Source organism: Mauremys reevesii, linkage group 2 (assembly GCF_016161935.1).
Source record: "Mauremys reevesii isolate NIE-2019 linkage group 2, ASM1616193v1, whole genome shotgun sequence".
NCBI lineage: Eukaryota > Metazoa > Chordata > Testudines > Geoemydidae > Mauremys > Mauremys reevesii.
In genome coordinates this window covers 266,236,122-266,260,607 of record NC_052624.1, presented here as the reverse complement: position 1 = coordinate 266,260,607, position 24,486 = coordinate 266,236,122, and the positions used below count along the sequence as shown (strand labels likewise).

The window sequence follows — 24,486 nt, the reverse complement described above, 5'->3', positions numbered from 1 at the left end:
CCAGGAGTCACTCAATGAAATTAACAGGCAGAAGGTTTTTCTTCACATAACACACAGACAACCTGTGGAACTTGTTGCCAGGGGATGGTGTAAAGGCCAAAAGTATAACAGGGTTTAAAAAGGAATAAGATAAGTTCATGGAGGATAGGTCTGTCAATGGCTATTAGCCAAAATGGTCAGAGACGCAAGCCCATGCTCTGGGTGTCCTTAGACCTCTGACTGCCAGAAGTTGGGATGGGCAACAGGGGATGGATCACTCAATGATTGCCCTGTTCTGTTTATTCCCTCTAAAGCATCTGGCACTGGTCTCTGTGGGAAGACAGAATACTGGGGTTGATGGATCATTGGTCTGACCAAGTATGGCCATTCTTCTGTTTTTAACCTCCACATCTCATAACACACACCCCACATGCCACTGTGAAGAATGAACTGTATATTTTGCATTTCAGAACTATGTAAATTAAGACAAATCTTGGGGGGTCCTAATTTACATATTAACCTACAGCAAGCTTTAAATGTGAAGTTTAGAGGTCCTGTGATTCTTGGGCCTGACCCAAAGCCCAGTGGAAAGACTCCCATTGACATCAGTTGCTTTAGAATGAGAATCCTAGTGAGTAGCCACTACAAATAATTTGCTTTCCTGGTTATAGTCACATTGCTAAACTTTTCAAACACGAATGGCACATATGAGTCAGTCCTGGCAGAGTGCTGGGAAGCCGCAGAATGCAATCCATTCACATGCAGTTTTAAAATCTGGGTCTTGACCAAACATTATTTGGGAATCTCTGGCCACCAAACCCCAAAGGCCAGATTGTGGTTGTTTTTCGCAAAGGTGTACAGAGGTGGGAAAGGTACAAGGAACCTTTCCACTATGGAGGGGGCAACCAGAGCTGCAATCCAAAATTCTTCTGAGTGCAGGGATGCTTCTTCCTGCCCCACCACTAGAGCACACTTATCAAAAGAGGAAGGACCATGGCCCTGATCCTCTTCATGCTGGCCAGCAAAGCTGACTGACTGCAGAGAAAAGTGCAAGTCACACGCAACCAAGAGACAGTGTAGGAGGCATCTCCCCACCGCACGCCAGGGAGCTCTGAAAGACATTGTGCCTCTCTGAGTTACCTCAGGAATGAACTGGGCCAGTGTCTGTCAGTTGTGTATAATGGGACTATTCAGAGAGCAAAATACTGTTTGGCATAATTCGAGGTAACAGACTATGTTCTTTTGAGATATTGCTTATTGATCCTATACCAAGTATATCCCAAGGTTGTGGAGATGTTACAATAAGGGAAATACAATTAAAATGTTATATTGTAATGAGTGTTGTCTGCATATTTTTTCATAAAGCTGTTGAAGTCTTGTAAATAATCTCATGGTCACCCACAAATGCCATCCTGCTAGAAGATCAGAAAATCTGGAAGCTCAGTTTAACATCTTTTTGATGGAGAGAGTGAAATTCTTCACTGATTAAAATTACCACTTGGAATAAGATTTTAAAAATCTTTTGTAGTAGGGAATCTCATTTCACATTCCTTGTCTTTCCATAGCTCATCGCTGTAACAGAATTAACTGCATAAACCTAAACTGATTACATGAATGTTTTTCTGATACAAAAACCTCAACTGGTGGAATTTGGTTAGATAAAACATTCATTCTGGACCTTTTGCTTTGTGAAAGGACTTTAAAAAAACCTTACACAGTCGTATGTTGAAAAATAGGTAGCCTCATTCTTTGGCTGTGAAATTCAATAAGTGAATACAGATGTGATAAAATTGTACCATTCCCATATGGCCAGATTTCTAAAGTCAAGTGTGCACAGTCATTGGCATGTGTCTAATTTATGCATACAGATACCAGACATACACACACAAATCAGATTTGTGGATTCCTTCATGTATGGACAAATAATCCCTCACATCTAATATTGAGAAGCAACCCCCTAGATGTATAGGTTAGCAATGACAGGCATAGCAGATATTGATTAACATAACAATTGTGAAGCACTAGCAAATATTAATTATTTAAGCCCAACAATATTCCTGTCAGATACTCTAGGTAAATATCATTGCTCCACATTTTTATATCTGGGATTTTATATCTGAGATTCTGCTGGAGTTACATAAAAAGACAGTACCAGAGACAGAAGCAGACACAAAGAGCACTCCTGCTAAATTCCTTGCTCTAACCACTATACCAGCTTCCTTATCCCACTTAGTGAATATGCTCCTACTCACTTGGGTTTCTCCAAAGGCTCAGGTTCCTTCCGAGCTTTCCCTACCGGACTCTTCTCAGCTTCCTCTGCAGTGACTAAATGGAATTCAGCTTCCACTTTGCCCTACATCAGAGAGTAAATGTTGATCAATATCTGTTCAGATATTTAATCCAGAGTTATTAAACAATAACCACCCATTAACCAGTTAGCACCCAGGAGACATTCACAAAAATAGATAGGCCTAGTTTTAGGTTAGTTGACTGAATCATAAATAACTATATTCATTAATAGTGTGCTAGTTACATTCAAGAATTGACAACCACAAACCCTGAGAAGCAATTCTTAATTTACCTTCCTTAGTTATTATGAAGAGCCTATAACAATGTAATTTGATAAGGGTCACCCCCACCCCCTAAACGTTAATACTGATAAAAATCATGTCTATTGGACCTTTTCATGCAGGGCCGCCCAGAGGATTCAGGGGGCCTGGGGCAAAGCAGGTGAGTGGACATAAAAAAAAGGCGCCACCCACTGCGGCACTTGTACTCACCGGCCGACGCTCCGAGTCTGCGGCGGTGGGTCCTTCACTCGCTCCGTGTCTTTGGCAACACTGAAGGACCCGCCACCAAAGTGCCACCGAAGACCCGGAGCGAGTGAAGGGCCCGCCGCCGAAGTGCCGCCGAAGACCCGGACCGCTGCCGGGTGAGTAGCCAGGGAAGGGATTCTTGGCCAGGGCTCGTGGGGCCCCTGTGGGGCCTGGGGCAAATTGCCCCACTTGCCCCTCTCTCCCGGGCAGCCCTGTTCTCATGAAGTTATGTCACTTGAATTATTAGTGTTCTTTTTAATAACAGCCACAGCTTCAGTCATGTAAAGTTAGGTTGTCCTACATGGAAGTTACAATATATAATATTACTGCTCAGCTGATCTCTGTGAGATTAGTACTTTTCTGTCTCTTTGTAAGGTGCCTATCATCAGAGTATCTGTACATGAGAGTGGCACTTCTAGTAATCTTAGATTGCTCATCTTAGTCATTAGTGATCTGCTTACAGTGAGCTCCCCAGCTTTGATGAAAGGCCACCATCCTCTGACACGCTTTTGCTGAAATATGGATATCTTGTTTTCTTTACTTGTTGCTATTACCATGCCTATGTCACAACTCTTGGCAGACTTGGCTGCTCGAGGAAATTCATTCAGTTTCATTTCAAGGGAGCCTGGAGAAAAATATACCAAATCTTACTTAGACATTTCAGATGTAAACACAATCAAAGAACAACAAATTAATTCATGCATAGGCAAGCTTGGACACAACAGTAAACTACTCTGAGATCCTATTTGTAGCTAAATATCATCTGCATGTATGGCCCCCATGTCTGTAGTATCTGAGTGCCTAATGGTTCGCTTTGCGACTAAACACATGGCTCTTATTTAAATACACCTAGTGAGTTGCTATCCAAACTGTTACTCAGCAAATACCCCAATACCTCTTCCAAGGATCTGAGCAGTAGTTCTCAAAGATACTGGCAAAGCAACAGTGTGAACTCTGAGGGATACACCAAGGCTTTTGAAAAACATCATCAGAAGTTGGACAGATCAATCTGCCATAATAAATGAGGATTTTTAACTCCCTTATTAAGACAGGCAAAGAAAGGTGATGTAGAACATTTGTTACTGATTTGTCTAGATTTTATTTTTGTTTCAATCTGTGTATGTTATAAAATCAGTATGAATGGAGCAGTGAACAGGAAGACAGCAAACATGAGTTTCTAAGGGAGTTCCCAGAGAGAGCAGGATAACAACCCCCTCTAAGGATCCAGCAAGACTGGTCAAGATTTTCAAAAGTGATTAATCATCTGGGGTGTATCAGTTTTTTGGGTGCCTGACTTGAGACACTTTAAAAAGCCCTGATTCTCTGAAATAAGGGTCTCAGCATGTTCTGAAAATTAGGCCTCTTTTAGTGTCACAAGTTGGACATTCAGAAATGGAGGCATATGAAATCAAGTTTTTGAAAACCGTGGCCACCACGGCTAGAGAAAGCTGTCCTAGTGCATAAGTTTGAGGTGGAAAGCCAAGCAGTCTAACGCAGATGGTGTGCAATACTCATGCAGTTCAGGGCATCTCAATACCAGAAAGATGTTGACTCATCAAAAGGAATTCATGGAAGAGAAATAAAAATGGTTAAGGGAGTGAAGAAAATGATTTACAAGGGGAGATTAAAAGGACTAAATGTGCATGGTCCTCCCATCTTCCCAGCAGGACTGATGGGGATGATCCACTTCCCATTGACTCATGGAGCTAGAAAGCTTCCAATACACCCTTTACTTTCTCCATCCCTCTTTTTTTTCTGCCCAGTTCAGTCCCTTTCATGTGCATCATGTCACATTTAAATTGAAAGCTCTTCATGGCAGGGACTGGAGGTGAAATCCTATCCCTAATGAAGTGAATGAGAGTTTTGTCATTGATTTCAATGAGGCTAGGATTCCACCTCAGGTCTTTATTTATTTGAAGTACCACATTTTAGGCACCAAAAAAAAAAAAGCAAAAAGCAATAATACAAGAAGAATGCCTTGCTATCTTTAGAACACAGTGCAACACAGACCAGCTTGCACTAGCCCTTCCTAAGCATCATCTCTCTCACACACATCCACCAAACCAAAACCCCATGAATCTACAACCTAATCTCCTGAGGCTGGAGCAGAACCATAGAATCATGGAAGTGTAGGACTGGAAGGGACCTCAACAGGTCATCTAGTTCAGTTCCCTGCACTCAAGGCAGGACTACGTAATAACTAGACCATTCCTGAAAGGTGTTTGTCTAACCACTTCTTTAAAAGCTCCAAAAATGGAGATTTCACAACCTCCCTAGGCAATTTATTCCAGTGCTTCCACCCTGACAGATAGGAAGGTTTTCCTAAAGTTCAACCTAAACCTCCCTTACTGCAATTTTCACCCTCCTCCTTGTAACAGGCTTTTCACAGAATCATAGAATTATAAGACAATAGGGGACCTTGAGAGGTCATCTAGTCCATTCCCCTGCATTCATGGTAGGACTAGGTATTGTCTAGACCATCCCTGACGGGTGTTTTATGTACTTCAAAACTGTTATCATAGCCTCCCTCAGTCTTCTGTTCTCCAGACTAAATAAACCCATTTTTTTCAATCTTCCCTCACAGGTCATATTTTCTAGACCTTAATCATTTTTGTTGCTCTCCTCTGGACTTTCACGTATTTGTCCACATCTTTCTTGAAATATGGCACCCAGAACTGAACATAATATTCCAGCTGAGATCTTATCAGAGCAGAGTAGAATGGAAGAATAATTTCTCATGTCTTGCTTACAACACTCCTGCTAATACAACCCTGAATGATGTTCACTTTTTTCACAACAGTGTTACACTGTTGACTTATATTTAGCTTGTCCACAAGATCCCTTTTGGCAATATTCTTTCCTAGGCAGTCATTTCTCGTTTTATGTGTGTGTAATTGATTGTTGCTTCCTAAATGAACTACTTTGCATTTGTCCTTTTTGAATTTTATCCTATTTACTTCAGACCATTTCTCCAGTTTGTCCAGATCATTTTGAATTTTACTCCTATCCTCCAAAGCACTTGCAATCCCTCCCAGCTTGGTATCATCCACAATCTTTATAAGTGTACTTTCTATGCCATTATCTAAAACACTGATGACGATATTGAACAGAACTTGACCCAGAACTGATCCCTGCAGGACACCACTCATTATGCCCTTCCAGCTTGCTTGTGAACCACTGATAACTACTCTCTGGGAACAGTTTTCAACCAGTTGTGCACCCACCTTATAATAGCTTCATCTTCGCTATATTTCCCTAGTTTGTTTATGAGAAAGTCATGCCAGACAGTATCAAAAGCCTTACTAAAGTCAAGATATACCACATCTACTGCTTCCCCCCATTCACAAAGCTTGTTACCCTGTCAAAGAAAACTATTAGGTTGGTTTGGCATTATTTGCTATTGACAAATCCATTTTGACTGTTACTTATCACCTTATCATCATCTAGGTGTTTGCAAATTAATTGCTTGGTTATTTGCTCCATTATCTTTCCAGGAACTGAAGTTAAACTGCCTGGCCTGTAATTTCCTGGGCTGTCCTTATTCCCTTTTTTAATAGATTGGCACTATACTGACACCATGCAAAAGTTTGAAGCTCCTGTATTAGATGGCTACCTACTATAGTAACTAGAGCAATATAAATATGTAGATGAGACAGAGATATATAGATAAGTAAGAGAGAGGAGGGAGACAAAGTATATTTGTCTAAATGATATTTATAGGACATAGGAGAGAGGAATACAATATTTGAAGCATGGAGAGGAATTGTTTTGGGTGGTTTAAGGAGTAATGGAATGAACTGGAGTAAAAGATACTTTGGGATGAATATCAGGGAATATTTCCTAACAGTGACCTGTGTTAGTCTGGAATAATCTTTGAATGGGTGTAGTGGAAACTCAGCCACCAGAGCAATTTTATTCTCAACCGTACAAAGCACTTGAGAACATACTCCTGGCAAATAAGATTAAAACCCTGCATTGTCAGGGAGATACCGATTGGCCTAAATATACACTTTTCATGGACGATTTCTAGACTTTGGTCCATATTAAGTAATGCCTGACATTATAGAAAAATGTGACCATCATTTAAACATGGGGGTTGAGCGAGACAACTTTTAATCAGCCTCCACAAATATGCCACTGAGACCCATCCATTTGTGTAGCCAAAACCATATATATGTTAGGCATTCTAGCCGTTAAGTGGATTCATGGAAGGCAACCAATAATTGTTCCTTAGATACTCCCTTCAACATTTTTTTACAAAATAAAGGTCTATGAAGATTTTAGCTGAAGTTCAGTTGGCTTCACTGTTTGCTTACCCAAGAAATCATCAGAAGAAAGTCTTTCAAAGTCCCAAACCTGGAGCACCAGCACTGCTGGCATTTTGCGTTCTGTCTTTTCCAAGGAAAATATATTTTCTTTCTTACTGACCACCATTTGTTTCTCAGCTGGGAGGTAGTGGAATGGAAACACAAAGCGCCAGTTGAAGTTCCCTTCTCCAGTCAAGGAGTTGTAATGCACATCTGTCTCCTGTTTGTCATCTTCCAGTCCCTTTAACCACCTATAGCATGCACACAGGTGAATACAGTAAGGTTAATAGGGAAGCTGTATTGTGGGTATTCAAATTCAATTACAATAATTTTTAGTTATCAATCCTTTCTTTCATAATCAATGTTAGTAGAGCAACTGGAAGGCATAGGGGGTGGCTAATATCTAAAGCACCATTCAAATGTGGCTCAGGCTTCCAGTGACTGAAAATCACTATCAAAAGTTTAGAGGGATAATGTGAGTTCTATTTAGGAGAGATTTGCACAATTCTAATTTCCCATTCACCACTGGCTAATCATTAAAAATATTTTTATGGGCAAGCAAACTAACATGAGTGTTTTCATTATCAATCACCATGATAAAAGGTATATGAGTAGATTTTGTGCCTTAGCTGGTAGATTTCCTGACAGTCTCACATGCTGATTTAGGTGCTTGATGTTAGAACCAAAATTATTTGTATCTGCAAGTGCTCCAGCGTGAAGGATGTCAGGTGTAAGCATGGCTGACTCGTTTCGCCAAATTTTTTTCTGGTTTGTTCTGGTTTTTTGATGCATCATAAACAATGTATCATGTGCAAAGGAATATTACAAAAAATTCGTATTGTGCTTCTCTAAAAATACATATCTTTTGGAGGTTATTTATGAATGTATCTACTTGGTTTTTAGTTCTGCAGATGATTGGCTATAATTTCTAATCAATATTTAAAAATTTGCACCACATCCAAAAAAAGTTAACCCATATTCATGAGTGGCAATATTATAAAAAGGTGATTCAAAAAAATGAACAGTCTCAAAGATGGCATTAAGGACATAAGAATGGTCATACTGGGTCAGATCAATGGTCCCTCTAGCCTGGTATCCTGTCTTCCAACAGTAGCAATGCCAACTGTTCCAGAGGGAATAAACAGAACAAGGCAATTTTTGAGTGATCCATCCCCCATCTAGCTCCGCTTCTGGCACCCAGAGCATGGGGTTGCATCCCTGACCATCTTGACTAATAGCCATTGATAGACCTGTCTTATCTAGTTATTTTTGAACCAAGTTATAGCTTTGACATTCACAATATCTCCTGGCAATGAGTTCTACAGGTTGACTCTGCGTTGCGTGAAGAAGTACTTCCTTGTGTTTGTTTTAAATCTGCTGCCTATTAATTTCATTGGGTGACCCCTGGTTCTTATGTTATGTAAAGGAGTAAATAACACTTCCCTATTCACTTTCTCCACACCATTCATGATTTTATAAACCTCTATCACATCCCCCCCTTCGTCATCTCTTTTCTAAGCTGAAAAGTCCCAGGCTTTTTAATCTCTCCTCATACAGAAGCTGTTCCATACCCCTAATCATTTCTGTTGCCTTTCTCTGTACCTTTTCCAAATCTAATGTATCTTTTTTGAGATGGATCAACTAGAACTGCACGCAGTATTCAAGGTGTGGGCGTACCACTGGTTTATATAGTGGCATTATTATATATTGTCTTATTATCTATCCCTTTACTAATGGTTCCTAACATCCTGTTAACCGCTGCACACTAAGTGGATGTTTTCTGAGAACTATCTACAATGACTCTTTCTTGAGTGGCAAGAGCTAATTTAGACCCCACCATTTTGTCTGTACAATTGGAATTATGTTTTCCAATGTGCATTACTTTGCATTATCAATACTGAATTTCATCTGCCATTTTGTTGCCCGGTCACTCGGTTTTGTGAGTCCCTTTGTAACTCCTCACAGTCTGCTTTGGACTTAACTATCCTGAGTAATTTTGTAATTTTGCAGCAGTGTAATAGCAACAGGAAAGATAAGCTATAAAATGCTAATGAAAAATTCTTCACACACACTCTTCCCTGCAATTCACTCACACACATACTCCAGTCAACAAATATCTGGTTAGAATGGATTTCCCACAGGAATCTCCAATGATACTTCTCAATTTTTTTATTACTAACTTCACTAAGCTGGTTATAATTTCTCTCAACCCATTATGTAACACTAATCTGTATCCCTATAAGCTAGGGGTGCTGGAACAATTTTTATAGTGGGGGTTCTGAGAGCCATTGAAGCAAACTGTAAACCCTGTATATGATGGAAACCACTTGAAGCACCGGGGTGCGGCAGCACCCCCAGCACCCCTAGTTCCAAATGCTGTAGGCATTTGCATTTAACCCATAAAGTTTTGGACTTTATTCTCTACTCACACCAAGTGAATGGCGCTACTCCTGATTTTACTCGGTGTGAGTAGTGAATTAGGCTTAATGAGTCTATATTTAAAGGTGAAAGAGGACTAACTAGTTTCCAGAATGGCTGGCTATTTTTGGCCCACAGTCACAGCAAATTATCAAGATCCCAGAAATGTCTCACAAGGAGAACAGCCTTGTTAATACAACCCCATAAGCTTTGTGACTCTGGTCGTCAATGGATAGCTTGAATCAGATATTAATCGTCCTCTCAAGGAATAAATGAAGAGACGCAAAAAGTGATATCCAGATGAACGCACCCTTTTACATAGATGTCACTTGATTTTTGTCCTGTGAAGATATTCTCATCCTCTAAAATTACATCTTCCGTATTCCAGATGATTACTCTCAATTCATAACTGAAAAAGAAAGAAACCAGCATTTTGTATATTTCAATTCACAGTAGCAAAAGGCCTTCCAGTTAATTTCTCTTCATCCTTCCTGAGTACACATAGGGCCTGAGTCTAATCAGACACTGGTATGAATCAGTAGCAATTTCCTTAACATAAAGTGTGTTATGTTGATGTAAAACTGGCTTGAAGGATGGGATCAGAATCAGACTCCTTATGTCTATTGGAGTCTCTTGTGATATAATAGAGTTAGGGGCTGTTCTCTTAGCTCATGAGAATGCAGAGTGACAGTAGGTGTTGCCAGCAGCCTCAGAACAGTGGAAAATTCCTCGCTGGTTGTTTGCCTATGTTATTTTTTAATTCTGATCACAAAAATACTGCAATGAAACAGGGCTAAACTGGACTGAACAACATCATCTGAGCATCCACAAAATACTGAGTAACTTGCCAATGAGGGCAAGACCCATTTAGGCAGACGGGGGGCGGGGGGGTCTCCTCTTCAGAGATTTTGTTGCTGACAATATATGATATTGAGTGTAATCTAGTACATGAAAAAGGAGGGGAAATGCTGTTCCGAAACACCTTTAGGGAGCATGGATAAAGGTAACCTCCAGGAGAGACATTTTATAGCAGCATCCAGGAATGGGAATGAACTCCACTGTGCTCTTTTCACTTTGAATGCACATGTATGCTTGTAGGTGTTGGAAGCCTTAGCAACATGCATACCTACCTGTTTGTCTTGCACTATTTTTGTGTACCTTTCTTCAGGCTAATTGGCGTATAGCTTCTTCCAAAGCCAAGGTCTCTTGCAGAAATCTAAACCCCTCTGATGATTAACATTTCAACAACGTTTGTCTATGTTTCTCTAGAGTGCCGCATGGCAGCAACATTTTGCTCTCGCAAATATTATTAGGTGCAAATCTTTCTGGTTTGAAAAATTCACAGCTGATAAATAGCCTCACATAAAATCCTTGTATAAAGAAAGCACTTGTTAGACAGTCTCCTTTTTGGTCAAATTATGGACCTTCCTTACTTCGGCACAGACAGGAGCAAAGTGTTATTTTTTATAGCATCGTCCTTTTTTGAACATAAATAATGCACACATTGCGTCTGTGTTCCAGACATAAAGATTACCTGACAAAGCCCTTATTAAAATTAAGGTGCATTTGGGATGAGCCATGAATTCTCCTAGTCATTTGTCATTTATTATCTATCAGACACTAACCACTAGGTTGACTCGTTTAGTGCAATGTCAGAGTAGGATATATATCTGCCTGAAATTACAGAGACGCTTACTATTCCAAACAAATCTCTCTCTGCAGCCTCCTTTTGTGCTTCTGGACCTCATTCTTGCCCAAAGTAGTGAAAATCCCTCAGGTACAATAATATGGGAGGGAAGATCTTGACCAACAGCCAAGTACTTTATGTATGTGAGAGAGCTAAAGTGACATAGAGACTAAATTATAACTTTGGAGTTAGAGTTCAGTGGCAGGATAATAACTTTAAGACTCACTGCAGCTTCCCCTTGCACTCTAGTCTTTTTACCACTGTTGAATGAATCACATGAAGTCTTTAAATCAAGATTGGATGTTTTTATAAAAGATATGCTATCGCTCAAACAGAAGTTATGGGTTGATGCAGAAATTACCGGTAAGGTTCTAAGTCCTGTGTGTAACACTGACAGACCCCTGGGACCTCTGGAGCTTAGTCTATGAGCCTCTATTGTATGTGCTAAAAGCCAGATTGCCCTAGCTATGGCTGTAGCAGACTCATTAATCTCTAAGTGGGTCTTGGTGCCACTAGAAGGGACAGAACACCACACCCAGGAGGTATGCGAGTTACATACTTCCCTAGCTGAGGAAGTGCATCCTGAGCTTCAAAGACTTCCCAGTTGAAATCCGAGACGAGCCCCGAGTTGTAACACCAACAGGCCCCAGTCATCGGTGGGTGAGATTGAACCTGGGATCTAGGGAACTTAGTGTATAAACTGCGACTGTATGAGCTAAAAGCCACATGGCCCTTAGCTAAGGCTGTAGCACTCATTAATCTCTAAGTGGTCTTGGTGCCACAAGAGCAGACAAAACACCACACTCAAGAGGTGTGTGGGTTATATGTATTATGCAGGAGCTCAGACTAGATGATCATAATGGTCCTTTCTGGCTTTAAAATCTATGAATCTATGGCATTGTTTCTCAGTTTAAATAATATTTTGCAACTACATTTCTTACCAGACATTGGGTCTTATTTATATGGCCTCGCAGTGCAGACCTACGGGGGTGTGAACTGCAGCATGCGCTGAAGTGTTGTGCATACAGACTCTGCTAGCACGAACCGAAGGGTACCTAGTTCACATTAACGCAGTCCTGTTTGAAATGAGACTATGTTAACACCAATGAGATCCCTTTTAGTTCATGCTAGCGGGGTGTACATGAGGCAGTTACAACACACTTCAGTGTGGGGGTAAACTCACACCCCGATCTTCCACATGGTGGGATCATGTAGACAAGCCCTTTTGAAAGATTCAGTATTTGCAGGATGATGCTAGTACATTGACAGCACAACAGAAATGCACCCTGCATTACCCTTTGGGTTTCCTTGGTGAAATATCAACAGGTGGTCCCGGCGGAGGCATATCTTTAGGAAACATGTCCACCCACATCTGCACACGACCCTTTAAGAAAAGAAATAAGCAATATTGTCACCCATCTTTAGTGAGAATTTTAAATAGCACTAAAATTTAGGGCTAAGTTCAAAAGGCTTCACGAGCAAATTTTCTTCTAGAAATACCAACCAGATCATTACAGCGTTTGTGGCTGCTCTGTGTATTTTTCATATACAGAATCTATATCAGTGGTATGTGATCACATCAAGAATCAACATTTCAGCCAGTGGTCCCAGAGCAGCACCTATATTTTAGGATTTTGTGGTTGGTTCTTTGGACTTCCCCTCCCTACACTAAAGTTATTCATCTGTGTTGGGGCCTGGTGCATCACTGCTGTCTGCCTCCCATCCTGCACGGTGTGCTGTAACCTGCCATAGAAGTGGGTTGCTCCAAACCCCAGTCTTGTGATTGTCCTGTAACTCATGTGGACAGTTCGGAAACCTCCCTGCTGATACTGCCTCACTTCTATTTCTATATTTTATTACATGTGTTTATACGGGGCCAGATGTTTATCTGAGAGCTAAACCAGAACCATGTTTCTATTTCTATAGCCAAACTCAAACTTGATCCTGCTGTAGGATTCTGATATGTTCCGAAGTTTAACATTTTCACTTGCTTTGCACTCTTGGGTTCCTAGCAGCACAGGACATGGTGAAATGCCTTTTTGTAACTGTTGTTCTTTGAGATGTATTGTTCACATCCATTCCAATCAGGTGCACGTGTGCTGCATGCACAGTTGTTGGAAAGTTTTTCCTTTAGCAGCTCCAGTTGGGTCAGCTGTGGAGCCCCCTGGAGTGGCGCCTTCATGGTGCTCAATATATGACCCTGCTGACCCAACATGACTTCAGTTCCTTCTTGCCGGCTACTCCGACAGAGGGGAAGGAGGGTGGGTATTGGAATGGATGCAAACAACACATCTCGAAGAACAACAGTTATGAGAAGGTGAGTAACCTTTTTTTTCTTCTTCAAGTGCTTGTTCATGTCGATTTCAATCAGATGACTCCCAAGCTCTCCTCCAGAGGTAGGGTCAGAGTTAAGGAATCTCTGATTGGACCACCGCTCTGCCAAATGCTGCATCATCTCTGGCATGCTGGGTGACAACACAGCGAGTGGTAAACGTATGTACTGATGACCAGGTTGCAGCTTGGCATAGCTCTTGAATGGGGATCTGGGCCAGGAAAGCAGCTGACAAGGCTTGCACCCTTGTGGAGTGTGCTGTAATATCCGGGGCTGGTACCTTAGCCAGCTCGTAGCATGTGCAGATGCAGTCCGTGATCCAGGAAGAAATGCATTAGGAAGACACCAGGAGCCCTTTCATCTGGTCTGCTACTGCCATGAATAGTTGGTTTGATTTCATGAAAGGCTTAGTGTGCTCGATGCAGAATGCTAGTGCACGCCGGACATTCAGTGAATGAAGCCTCTGCTCCCGTGCACCAGTGTGAGGCTTTCTTCATCGTAGGGTGGAAAGACATGCAGATTTTGCATCTGTCTGTTTGGTGCTCTTCTCCCAGACATGCATTGTGGGGGTCGCCCATTGGCATGGGCTTCCCGCAGGTCCTGTAAGGTTTAAACCCTTGGCCCTGAAGCACGCCCAGGAGCTGAGGGGAGGTAAGGGATAGGGGAGGACCCTGCACCCTAATCTGAACACTATATCCACTATGTATACCAACTAAGGGAAGCCCTTGTTAGGCAAGTGAACGCAGTTCCAACAGCCATCACGGGCAGTAAGAAGGAACTGAAGGGGGGTCGGGTCAGCGGGGTCATATATTGAGTGCCATGAAGGTGCCACTCCAGGGGGCTCCACAGCTGACCCAACGGGAACTGCTAAGGGAAAAAGTTTCTGATGACCATGCACATGCACATGTGACTGGAATCAACATGAACAAGCACTCTAAGAAGAAGAGAGGTGTTTCTCATGGTAATAAAGGTAATAATTGGAGATACACCAATCTCCTGGAACAGACCTTGAAAGGTCATTGAGTCCAGCCCCCTGCCTTCACTAGCAGGACCAATTTTTGCCCCAGATCCCTAAGTGGCCCTCTCAAGGATTGAACTCACAACCCTGGGTTTAGCAGGCCAATGCTCAAACCACTGAGCTATCCCTCCCCCTGGTATTTTCAACTCAGGCCAGAGGTGGTAGCAATTGAAATCTTTCAAAAAGCCTATTCTTATGAGACTTCCCCCAATTTTGGAAACTCAGGAGGGTTGGATAATTATTTGGATCCTTAATTGAACTGAACTCAGATTCTGAGTTGTTTTCAGTTTGGCCATCACAAATAAGAACATCCTGTAACAAATCAGCGACTATCTAGAATTTTCATCACTATCATTGTGCTACACATTATCAGAACTGCACAATAATGGGGGCAAACTCTAAGCCCTCAAAGCTGAAGCACAAAAAAGGATCACCATTAGCTGTTCACACTATAACAATAATACTTATCAAGACACATCTGTTGAGAAATTCTGATTCCTCTCCATAGATGGTCTGGACAGGAATCAGAACATATACTGAATAGTTAATTATATTTTCCCAGTGAAATACATGCATATATATTATATTAGGGCTGTCAAGCGATTAAAAAAAATAATTTGTGATTAATCACATTGTTAAACAATAATAGAATACCATTTATTTAAATAATTTTGGATATTTTCTACAGTTTCAAATATATTGATTTCAGTTACAACACAGAATAAAAAGTGTACCGTGCTCACTTTATATTTATTTTTTATTACAAGTATTTGTACTGTAAAAAAACAAAAGAAACAGTATTTGTCAATTCACCCAATACAAGTACTGTAGTGCAATTTCTTTATCTGGGAAAGTTGAACTTACAAATGTAGAATTATGTACAAACAATCTGCATTCAAAAATAAAACAATGTAAAATTTTAGACCCTGCAAGTCCCTTCAGTCCTACTTCTTGTTCAGCCAATTGCTCAGACAAACAAGTTTGTTTACATTTGCAGGAGATAATGCTGCCCACTTCTTGTTTACAATGTCACCTGAAAGTGAGAACAGGCATTGTCATGGCACTGTTGTAGCCAGTGTCACAATATATTTACATGCCAGATGCACTAAAGATTCATATTCCCTTCATGCTTCAACCACCATTCCAGGGGACATGCATCCATGCTGATGACGGGTTCTGCTCGAAAACAGTCCAAAGCAGTGCGGACCAACACATGTTCATTTTCATTATCTGAGTCAGATGCCACCAGCAGAAGGTTGATTTTCTTTTTTGGTGGTTTGGGTACTGTAGTTTCCGCATCGGAGTGTTGCTCTTTTAAGATTTCTGAAAGCATGCTCCATACCTTGTCCCTCTCAGACTTTGGAAGGCACTTCAGATTCTTAAACCTTGGGTCGAGTGATGTAGCTATCTTTAGAAATCTCACATTGGTACCTTTTTGGTGTTTTGTCAGATCTGCAGTGAAATTGTTCTTAAAATGAACAACATGTGCTGGGTCATCATCCAAGACCTCTATAACATGAAATATATGGCAGAATGTGGGTAAAACAGACATACAATTCACCCCAAGGAGTTCAGTCACAAATTTAATTAACATATTATTTTTTTAACAAGTGTCATGAGCATGGAAGCATGTCCTTGGAATTGTGGCCAAAGCATGAAGGGACATACAAATGTTTAGAATATCTGGCATGTGAATACCTTGCAATGCCAGTTACAAAAGTGCCATGCAAATGCCTGTTCTCACTTTCTGGTGACATTGTAAATAAGAAAAGGGCAGCATTTTCTCCTGTAAAAGTAAACAAACTTGTTTGTCTTAGCAATTGGCTGGACAAGAAGTAGGACTGAGTGGACTTGTAGGCTCTGAAGTTTTACATTGTTTTGTTTGAGTGCAGTTATGTAACAAAAAAATCAACAGTTGTAAGGTGCACTTTCACGACAAAGAGATTGCACTTCCGTACTTGAATGATATGAATTGAAAAATACTATTTTTTGTTTATTATTTTTACAGTGCAAATATTTGTAATAAAAAATAATATACACTTTGATTTCAATTACAACACAGAATACAATATATATGAAAATGTAGAAAAACATCCAAAATATTTAACAAATTTCAATTGGTATTCTATTGTTTAACAGTGTGATTAAAACTGTGATTAATTGTGATTACTTTTTTAAATTTAGATTAATATTTTTAATCATGTGAGTTACTGTGATCTGAAGAAGTGAGCTGTAGCTCACGAAAGCTCATGCTTAAATAAATTTGTTAGCCTTTAAGGTGCCACAAGTACTTCTGTTTTTTTTGTGATTAATCGACAGCCCTATCTTATATATATTCATTTTAGCAGATGCTGAAATTCCATTAGCTTCAATATGTCTTCATGAAGTCAGTATGGCTTAAACTGCAGCCAAATTCCTAAGTAATTTTCAAATATAAGCAAAAGGACTTTTGATTAGATTCCCTGAAAACAAAATTGTATGGTGAAGTTAAAGCTGAGAGCACCCCTACAAGAACTTTGCAGATAGTGGGAGAAGGAAAGCAACAGTCATTAAAATGCAATGAAATGCAGAGTTAACATTAAATTTACAAGAAACCCCAAAATCTGAAAGTATGAAAATTTGCAGTTAAATCAGACCACTCTTGTTTAGGTGCCTAATTATGAATTTAGGTGCCTCACTGTACATATGCACATTGACAATTTTGAGCTATGCACTTATTTTGAGCTATGCACTTATTATTTTGTGCAAACTATAATGGAAATGGGAGCACTTGTGAGATTTCCCTTTTAGCTCTGAGATAGTAACAGAAACAACAGTGGTAGGAGAAATGGAAAACCTCTCCCATGTTTCATGCTTTCACCGTAGGCTTATCTACCTGTTCCATGCCTGGTTTATCCTTGTGATAGAGAGGCCGGGTCTCAATGTGTTCTGGAACCAGCTTACATCCAACCCCTGGGATTTCATCCCAGGAACGTAAAACCTTTAGGGCAAGTTGTTCATAGGATTCAACAGGCTCTTCTATAGGAAAGAGTAATAAAAAAAGAACAACCAGAGCAGAATTAGCATATTAAGCATCTGATTAATATGGCCTGTCAGTTGTGAAAGACACGTGTTAAAAATCTGCTCGAGTTTAGAGCAGCATTTAATGCATCCCAAGGAAGAACAGAGATGTAATAAAACACATTTATTCCTTTAAATAAGAGCACCCACAGGAGTAACTGAAAGTTTAGTGCTGAGAAGGAACCTAATTACAAAATACCACGAATTGTGACAAAATTAAACGCGCCTATTTTAGTGCTGTATCTAACAGTAGGATGGTAAAGATTTGCTAGCTTGGTTTCTTCTTCTTCTAAACAATTAAGTCTTTTTCTTTAAAAAATTGCAGCCAATCAAAGAACAGGGGATTTGGCATTTCCTCAAGCTGCCAGGAAGTGTCAGTAAATAGGTGCTAGGGATTGTACATTAGTCTTATTTTTGCGTTGTGATGGCAGCAAGGAAGACCCCCTTGAGTGCCAAATTCACGTGCTGTGTGAAGGGAGCAGAAAGATGCCAAAGGTATCCATGGATAAAATTATGCCTTGTCCTGGGCAGTGTTGTGCTAAGCAGGGGAAAGGGAGGGCTAACCTGCAGTACCCCAGTGATACAGTGCCTCTGAAAAGCTTAATGGCTCCACTGGCACTGGGGCAAGAATGCTGGGAAGCAACTATAGCAACCACTTCTCCTAGTACACACCTGGTGGTAGGCAGAGAGTCAGGTCTAGTCCTGCTCTGCCCAGGCCCCTTTGGAGCCATTTGTTTGTCTAGCACTCTTCTGCCTAATGCATCCTCGGGAGAACAGCCATAGTTTGGCCCTATCCTTATACTGAAGCACGCCGAGCCCTGTCTTCCCTGGTCTGCTTGCCCATGGGAAACGGGAGCAAGGTATATGAGCTAAGACGAAGATCAAACACTGAAAATAGACTAGACACTGACGAAGAGGGAAAGCACAGTCCTTGTGCTGCTTCCCTCTTTTGGGTTACCCAATCAAAGCATCCATCCTAATACATGTCATCTGCCCCTTACCATCTCCTTCCCTCAGAGACACAACCTAGCCATTGGTGACTCTGTCCCACCCCTCACCACCCACATCTACAAACCCAACCCCCGGTAGCTTTGCCCCTCTTCCCCTCTTGGAACTTGACTCTTCCCCGGGTGGAAGCAACAACGCCCTGCAAAGACCTCTAGACTCATGGCTCCCCAGGCTCAATAGGACTGCAGGGAGTAGGATTTATACCAATGCCCTCACAGAACTAATGATGATAGTGACAACAGTTAATAATAAACAAGAAGCGTAACAATGAAGAGAGGCAGCCTGGTCTAGTGGATAAGGCACTGGACTGGGAATTAGGAGGCCTGGGACCTGTTCATGAATTGACTATTGACCAGCTGTGTGACCTTATACAAATCCCTTAACCTCTGTGCTCCTATTTCTCTTCCCGCTCTTTGTCTGCCTTGTCTATTTAGATGGTGAACTCCTCAGGGCAGAGACTGTCTCTTGCTATCTGCTTGCTCAGTGCCTAACACAACAAGACCCCAATCAAAGGTGGGACCTCTAGGGGCTACTGTAATAGGACTAAATAACAATAAATGGCATAATTACCATTCTCGTCTTCATTAAAGATTGTCTTCCCAGTGAATACTTTGGTTCCTACTTGTATCTGCCCAGGTCGCTTGTAGGGCCCAGGCAGTTTGTTGTCCTTGCATAGCTTGTTGAGGATCTCAGTCGGCTGAATTGCATCTCGCCAGGCATTGTACCCTTCTCTGCAATAAGGGGGCAAAGCAAAGTGAGCAATGGAGAAGGTTTTCTGTTCGGTTAAAGGCTGTAATTATTCAGGAGCGCCAATCCAACGGTCAGACGCCCTGGCAGACGCATTTACTGTAAGGGAGCTTAAACCTGACTGGATGAAAGTGAACAGAATTAATTTTACACAAGTGAAACAAAGCCAGAGCTGGACATGTCCTCTGCTTCTCCTTTCTCAGTCCCTTAGAGCCCTCCCAGCAAACGTTCCCCACATTGTATACCCTCATCATCAAGGTCTGACAGCACATCAGCCACCAGCTGTTTGGCCAAGGAAGTCAGGGCAGGGCTGGCCAATGCTACTCCTTGATCATTCAGGACTTGGTCCAACACTAACTAAAGTGAATGGAAGTCTTTTCACTGACTTCAGTGGGCATTGGATCAGGCCATCAGATGATTTCTGCAGTTTGACATGGAATTTTAGAGTAATAGAAATAGAGGGTTGAAAGGGACATTGAGAAGTCGTCAAGTCCAGCCCCCTGAATTTGGCCCTATGAGGAAAATCGAATTTTCAGTGACACGAAGGGTATGTTTACACTGCAGCTGGCCATGTGCTTCCCAGGTCGAGTACACAGACACACACTAGCTCTGCTCAAGGTAGCTCACTAAAAATAGCAGTGTAGCTGAGGGTAGCATGGGCAGCAGCTCGAGCTAGCTGCCTGAGTACAAACCTGCCCAGACTCCCTGGTAGTTCTGGGTAGCTGGAGCTGCCACCCATTCTACCCCCTGTCTACACTGCTATTTTTAACACATGTGGCCCTTAGGTTATGTCTACACTTTGAGCTGGAAGTATAATTCCCAGTTTAAGGAAATAGACCAGTGCTCACTCTGATCAATCTAGCATGCTACAAACAAAAGTGTAGCCGCACTAGTGTGAGCGGCAGGAGGGGCTAGCTGCCCCATATACCATCCTGTCCAAGATGCTAGGCATGTACTCAGGAGACTAGTCCCTCCCATCACTTGCACTACCACGGTGACACATATATTTTTAGTATGCTAGCTTGATCAGAGCTAGTGCAGGTATGTCTTCTAGAGCTGGAATTTACATTTCCAGCTCCAAGTGCAGATGTACCCTTTGGCTCCTAAATAACTTTTGAAAATGGGACTTAGATACTTTTTTTAATTGTGCCCTATATCTCTATAAGTATATTGAAATACTAGGATTGCCACAATGATTAGTACTAGGGCTTGAGTCACTACTCTGTGACAGTGGATTTTCCCTGGTGTAATTCAATTGATTTAAATGGAGTCACACAGGTGTGACACAGCAGGGAATCAGCTGCCCCCCAGTTTTTAGAGGTCATGGAAGTTATGCAGCCAAGCAGTGTTCCAGTTTATTTTGATTAGTTAATTTCAGATGCTGTATTTGAGACTCCATTATTAAGAACAAATTAACAAATTCTAAGCACTACACAAGGTGCCTGCTAAAATAACAAGGCAGCTGGAGGCACTTCTGGTTATAAAAAAAACTGTATAGGCAACAGAAAAAATGGTCTATAGGGAGTCAAGCTGCAATAATAAGGTAAAATGTCAAGAACTCTGCTTACCAATGTATTATGCAGTTTAAAATCACTCCCCACATTTTTAGCATATCAATTGAAGTACTGCAGTCAGGCACATCTAGGGCTAGGTCCTCAGCTGCTGTAAATCCATTAAAATCAATTTAAACTAGCTGAAAATCTGATTGGCAGTGTTAACGCAGGCCAAACATTTCACACTTCTTATCGTTGTAAGGGGGAAAAAGGCAAAATTCACAGAGGACTAGACATGGGAAAGCACTGGCATGTGGCTGCAGAGATGAATTAAATACAGACATAGACCAAGCTAATGCCAGTGAGGATTTCTCTTTTCAGGTGGCTGAAACTAGAAACCAATCAATCTGCGATCACAACCTCTGTGACAGTAATCATTGGAGACAATAGACACTGAAACCCTGCGCCTGCCTACGCAGTGGGGTAATGGAGTCTACAGGGGTGTGGTTTCTAAGGTATACTAATGTTGGTGTGCATTAACTGATGTATGTAGACCCAGGGGTGCTGGAACAATTTGTATCGTGGGGGTGCTGAGAGCCATTGAACCAAACTGTAAACCCTGGATCCGATGGAAACCACGTCAAGCCAGGGGGTGTGGCAGCACCCCTAGTTCCAGAACCTATGTGTAGACCCTGTTGGTGCACACTAAAGGTGCCCTAGTGCCTTTTAACATAGTACTGTTTTAAACAGCACTGAATTAAAGTGCACCAGCAAGGTCTACATGGACCAATTAATGCACAACACACTAGTGCACTTTAGAAATCACGTCCCTGTAGAGTACATTACCCCGCTGCAAAAACAAGCCCCTACACATGGGACAGGAATATTATATTTTAAACCCTGGTCCAGAGCAGGTGACTGGGGCCAGGAAATAAAGTTCAGTCTCTGATCAATACTCCTGTGTGATACACCTATACTACCCACTATCTCCAGAACCTACCGCCAAATTCTGTTCTCATTGACACATGAAAATCCAGAGAAATGCCAGTGGCTTCAAGGCAGTTACTTTGGAGTTTCACAAGTGTAACTGAGAGCAGAATTTGGCCTTACCACTATTGCACAGCCACCTCAGACAGAGCTTTTTATTCACCCTCTGAGTCAGTAAAATCTCCAACTTATGTTTATCAAACAAAGATACTTAAATATAGACAGTTTGCCATCTGGAACTAATTGTGAGTAAGTAGGGCTGTGTGGTTTTAAAAATTCTCAGTTTCTACTTCTGAGCCTTGTGACACAATTCAGTTGAACAAAATCTACAAAACTCGAAGGCTGAAAAAAGCACAATATTTGGCTACATCAGTTTTCATCAAGAAGCTTCTCTGCAGGTCACTCATTTCTCGTGTATGCACAAACCAAGTGTCTGAAGAGGATCTTACTTTTCATATTGACTTTGCAGACCACAGGTAGCTCGGTGCCTGCTGTAGAAACGATTTTCCAAATCAATTGTAGTTTCTCCAATGAGGTCATCTGCTCCAACCATATCGTGGTCATAGATCAGGATGGAGAGCACAGATTCCTTAGGGAAAGTAGCCTGAATTTCAAATGATCTAAGGCAAAAATTGATATGATTTTGTAAGACAAATAATTTTTAAAGCTAAAAGTATCAGCCATAAAAGGTATAGTGGATGCTACAAGTGCACAGTATGCCCGCAGAGATGAATAGTTTCTTCTATTACTATTTTGACTGAATACCTGAACATACTGAAAATATGCCAAATAAAAGGAGTATAGTGACCTACCTAATCAGTTCCAACTGAGGTTATGCATCTGCATTTTTTTTCTGAATGGGTTGTATTCTTGTACCTGAAACAGGAAGTGCTAAAACTCTGAAGAGAGTGCCCGTTTCCAAGAGATTTCTTGCCCAATTCCCAGACCAAAGAAAAGTGGCTAAGTTCAGATAAACTTTGGTTACAAACTGAACTGACCATTTGAAACTTTTGTGGTTCATTCCAAAAGCTCCAAATCCTGATCTCAAAACTACATTTTGATAATTCCATCTTGATTAATACTAGATCCTTCCTGTTTCCATGTAAGAAAAGGTGGTCTCTTTTGGGGTAAAGGGATTCCCTGGGGAAAATCATGGGTGGTAAAATTTACCCACATTGACACACACAGGGACAGATCCTCAGCTGGTGTAAATAGTCACAACTCCGTTGACCTCTAGCTAAGTATCTGCCCATATGTTGTAAAAAAAAACCCATATACTTATTGTTATCACTTGTTTTACTTTCACTGTGAATATAAATTATTATTATTCGCCTATCTATCTGGATATATGTGGTTCTCATGTAAATATCTCTGAGTCAATAATTTAGGAATACTTTTTCACGTTCAGCACAGTAAACACATGTAACAAGTGAAAAAATGTAACATTTTATAGCTGATTACAAATTCTGATCTACATTTTCAAAAGTGATCTCTACTTTTGCCTGCTTAGACTTTTGGGTGCCCAATTTTAGATACCTCTGAAGTCAAGACACTGTCAGATACCAGATGAAGTCAATAGGAGTTGGTGGTGCTAAGCACCTCTGCAAAGTAGACTAAAGTGGCTAGATTTTCAAATCTGGCCCCAACTGAAAATCTAGCCCTGAGCTCTTTTGAAAATCTGGCCCTCTGTCTCTAAAGTAAGGCACTCAAAAATTGACTGGCCCAAAATCAAAGGCTACCTTTGAAAACTGGGGTCTGGTTTGGTCCTAAAAGTCTGACATTGTTTTATAGTAATACTCAGATTTAAAAACACCACCACAAATTTTGGAAATTAAGTTTAACTGTCACTGTATCTATTGCACTTTAAGCTAACTAATCGCCTCATTAATCTGAGCTGACAAGATCATTTGCTGCTTCGTTTCTTGTTGTGAAATAAAAAGCCTTCTGCAGATTAATTTCAAGAAGTGTTTGACTCGCATAAAAATTGAATAATTTGTAATCATACAATGTGACACAAATTCTTGCCATTTTAATTATGAAACAGCCAAACACACACATATCATTGTATAATAAATGCACTCTGCTCTTCAAAACAAGCAGAAATAGCTGTAGCAAAATCCTAAGGCAGAAATCACCACAAACATTTAAATAAAACTATCACTCACCTTCCAAAAACTGGGTTTAGTTGTTTGGGGATGTAATTGGCCTGGTCTTTAATTTCAGTTTTGCCTAGTCTGAGCACGATATAGGGATCTGACATGCCATCTGGATCAGCTGGGCTAAGATTATATGCCTGATAAAAAGAAAAGACTCTTTCATCAAAATCCAAATGCTTCATTAAAGGTAATAATTAAATGTGGTTGTTTTCGAATGGAGCTGTCTATCCACTGGTGCACAGGATGTTCTGGAAACACAGATGCTAAGCTAGTGCTGCCTACTAAAATATATAGAGAGCCACTGGGGAAAGAATGTTTGGAGATTGCTTAGGGCCCAAGTGCAGAGCTGAAGTGAGCACCTAGAACGGTCCTGGGCACTGCTGCCGATCAGAATGGAATGGGTGAGGTGAGAGGAAGAGAAAGTGCCAAAGGAAGAAGCTGACTTTGCTGGAGGTTTTCAAGTCCAAATCTGTGTGGG

The 24,486-nt window shown here is 41.1% G+C and overlaps 1 protein-coding gene across 1 annotated transcript in view; it reads right to left on the bottom strand.

Moving 5' to 3' along the window:
• The window catches only part of FER1L6 (fer-1 like family member 6), a 109,084-nt gene that overhangs the window by 2,427 nt on the left and 82,171 nt on the right, over window positions 1–24,486 (bottom strand). The window contains exons 32-40 of the mRNA XM_039527810.1: window positions 24,018–24,145; window positions 22,302–22,472; window positions 19,196–19,356; window positions 17,433–17,575; window positions 12,503–12,591; window positions 9,831–9,929; window positions 7,112–7,353; window positions 3,257–3,420; window positions 2,232–2,332 (exon numbers count right to left, since the gene is read on the bottom strand). Of these exons, the coding sequence (XP_039383744.1) occupies window positions 2,232–2,332; window positions 3,257–3,420; window positions 7,112–7,353; window positions 9,831–9,929; window positions 12,503–12,591; window positions 17,433–17,575; window positions 19,196–19,356; window positions 22,302–22,472; window positions 24,018–24,145 (1,298 nt within the window). The remainder of the gene's footprint in view (window positions 1–2,231; window positions 2,333–3,256; window positions 3,421–7,111; window positions 7,354–9,830; window positions 9,930–12,502; window positions 12,592–17,432; window positions 17,576–19,195; window positions 19,357–22,301; window positions 22,473–24,017; window positions 24,146–24,486) is intronic.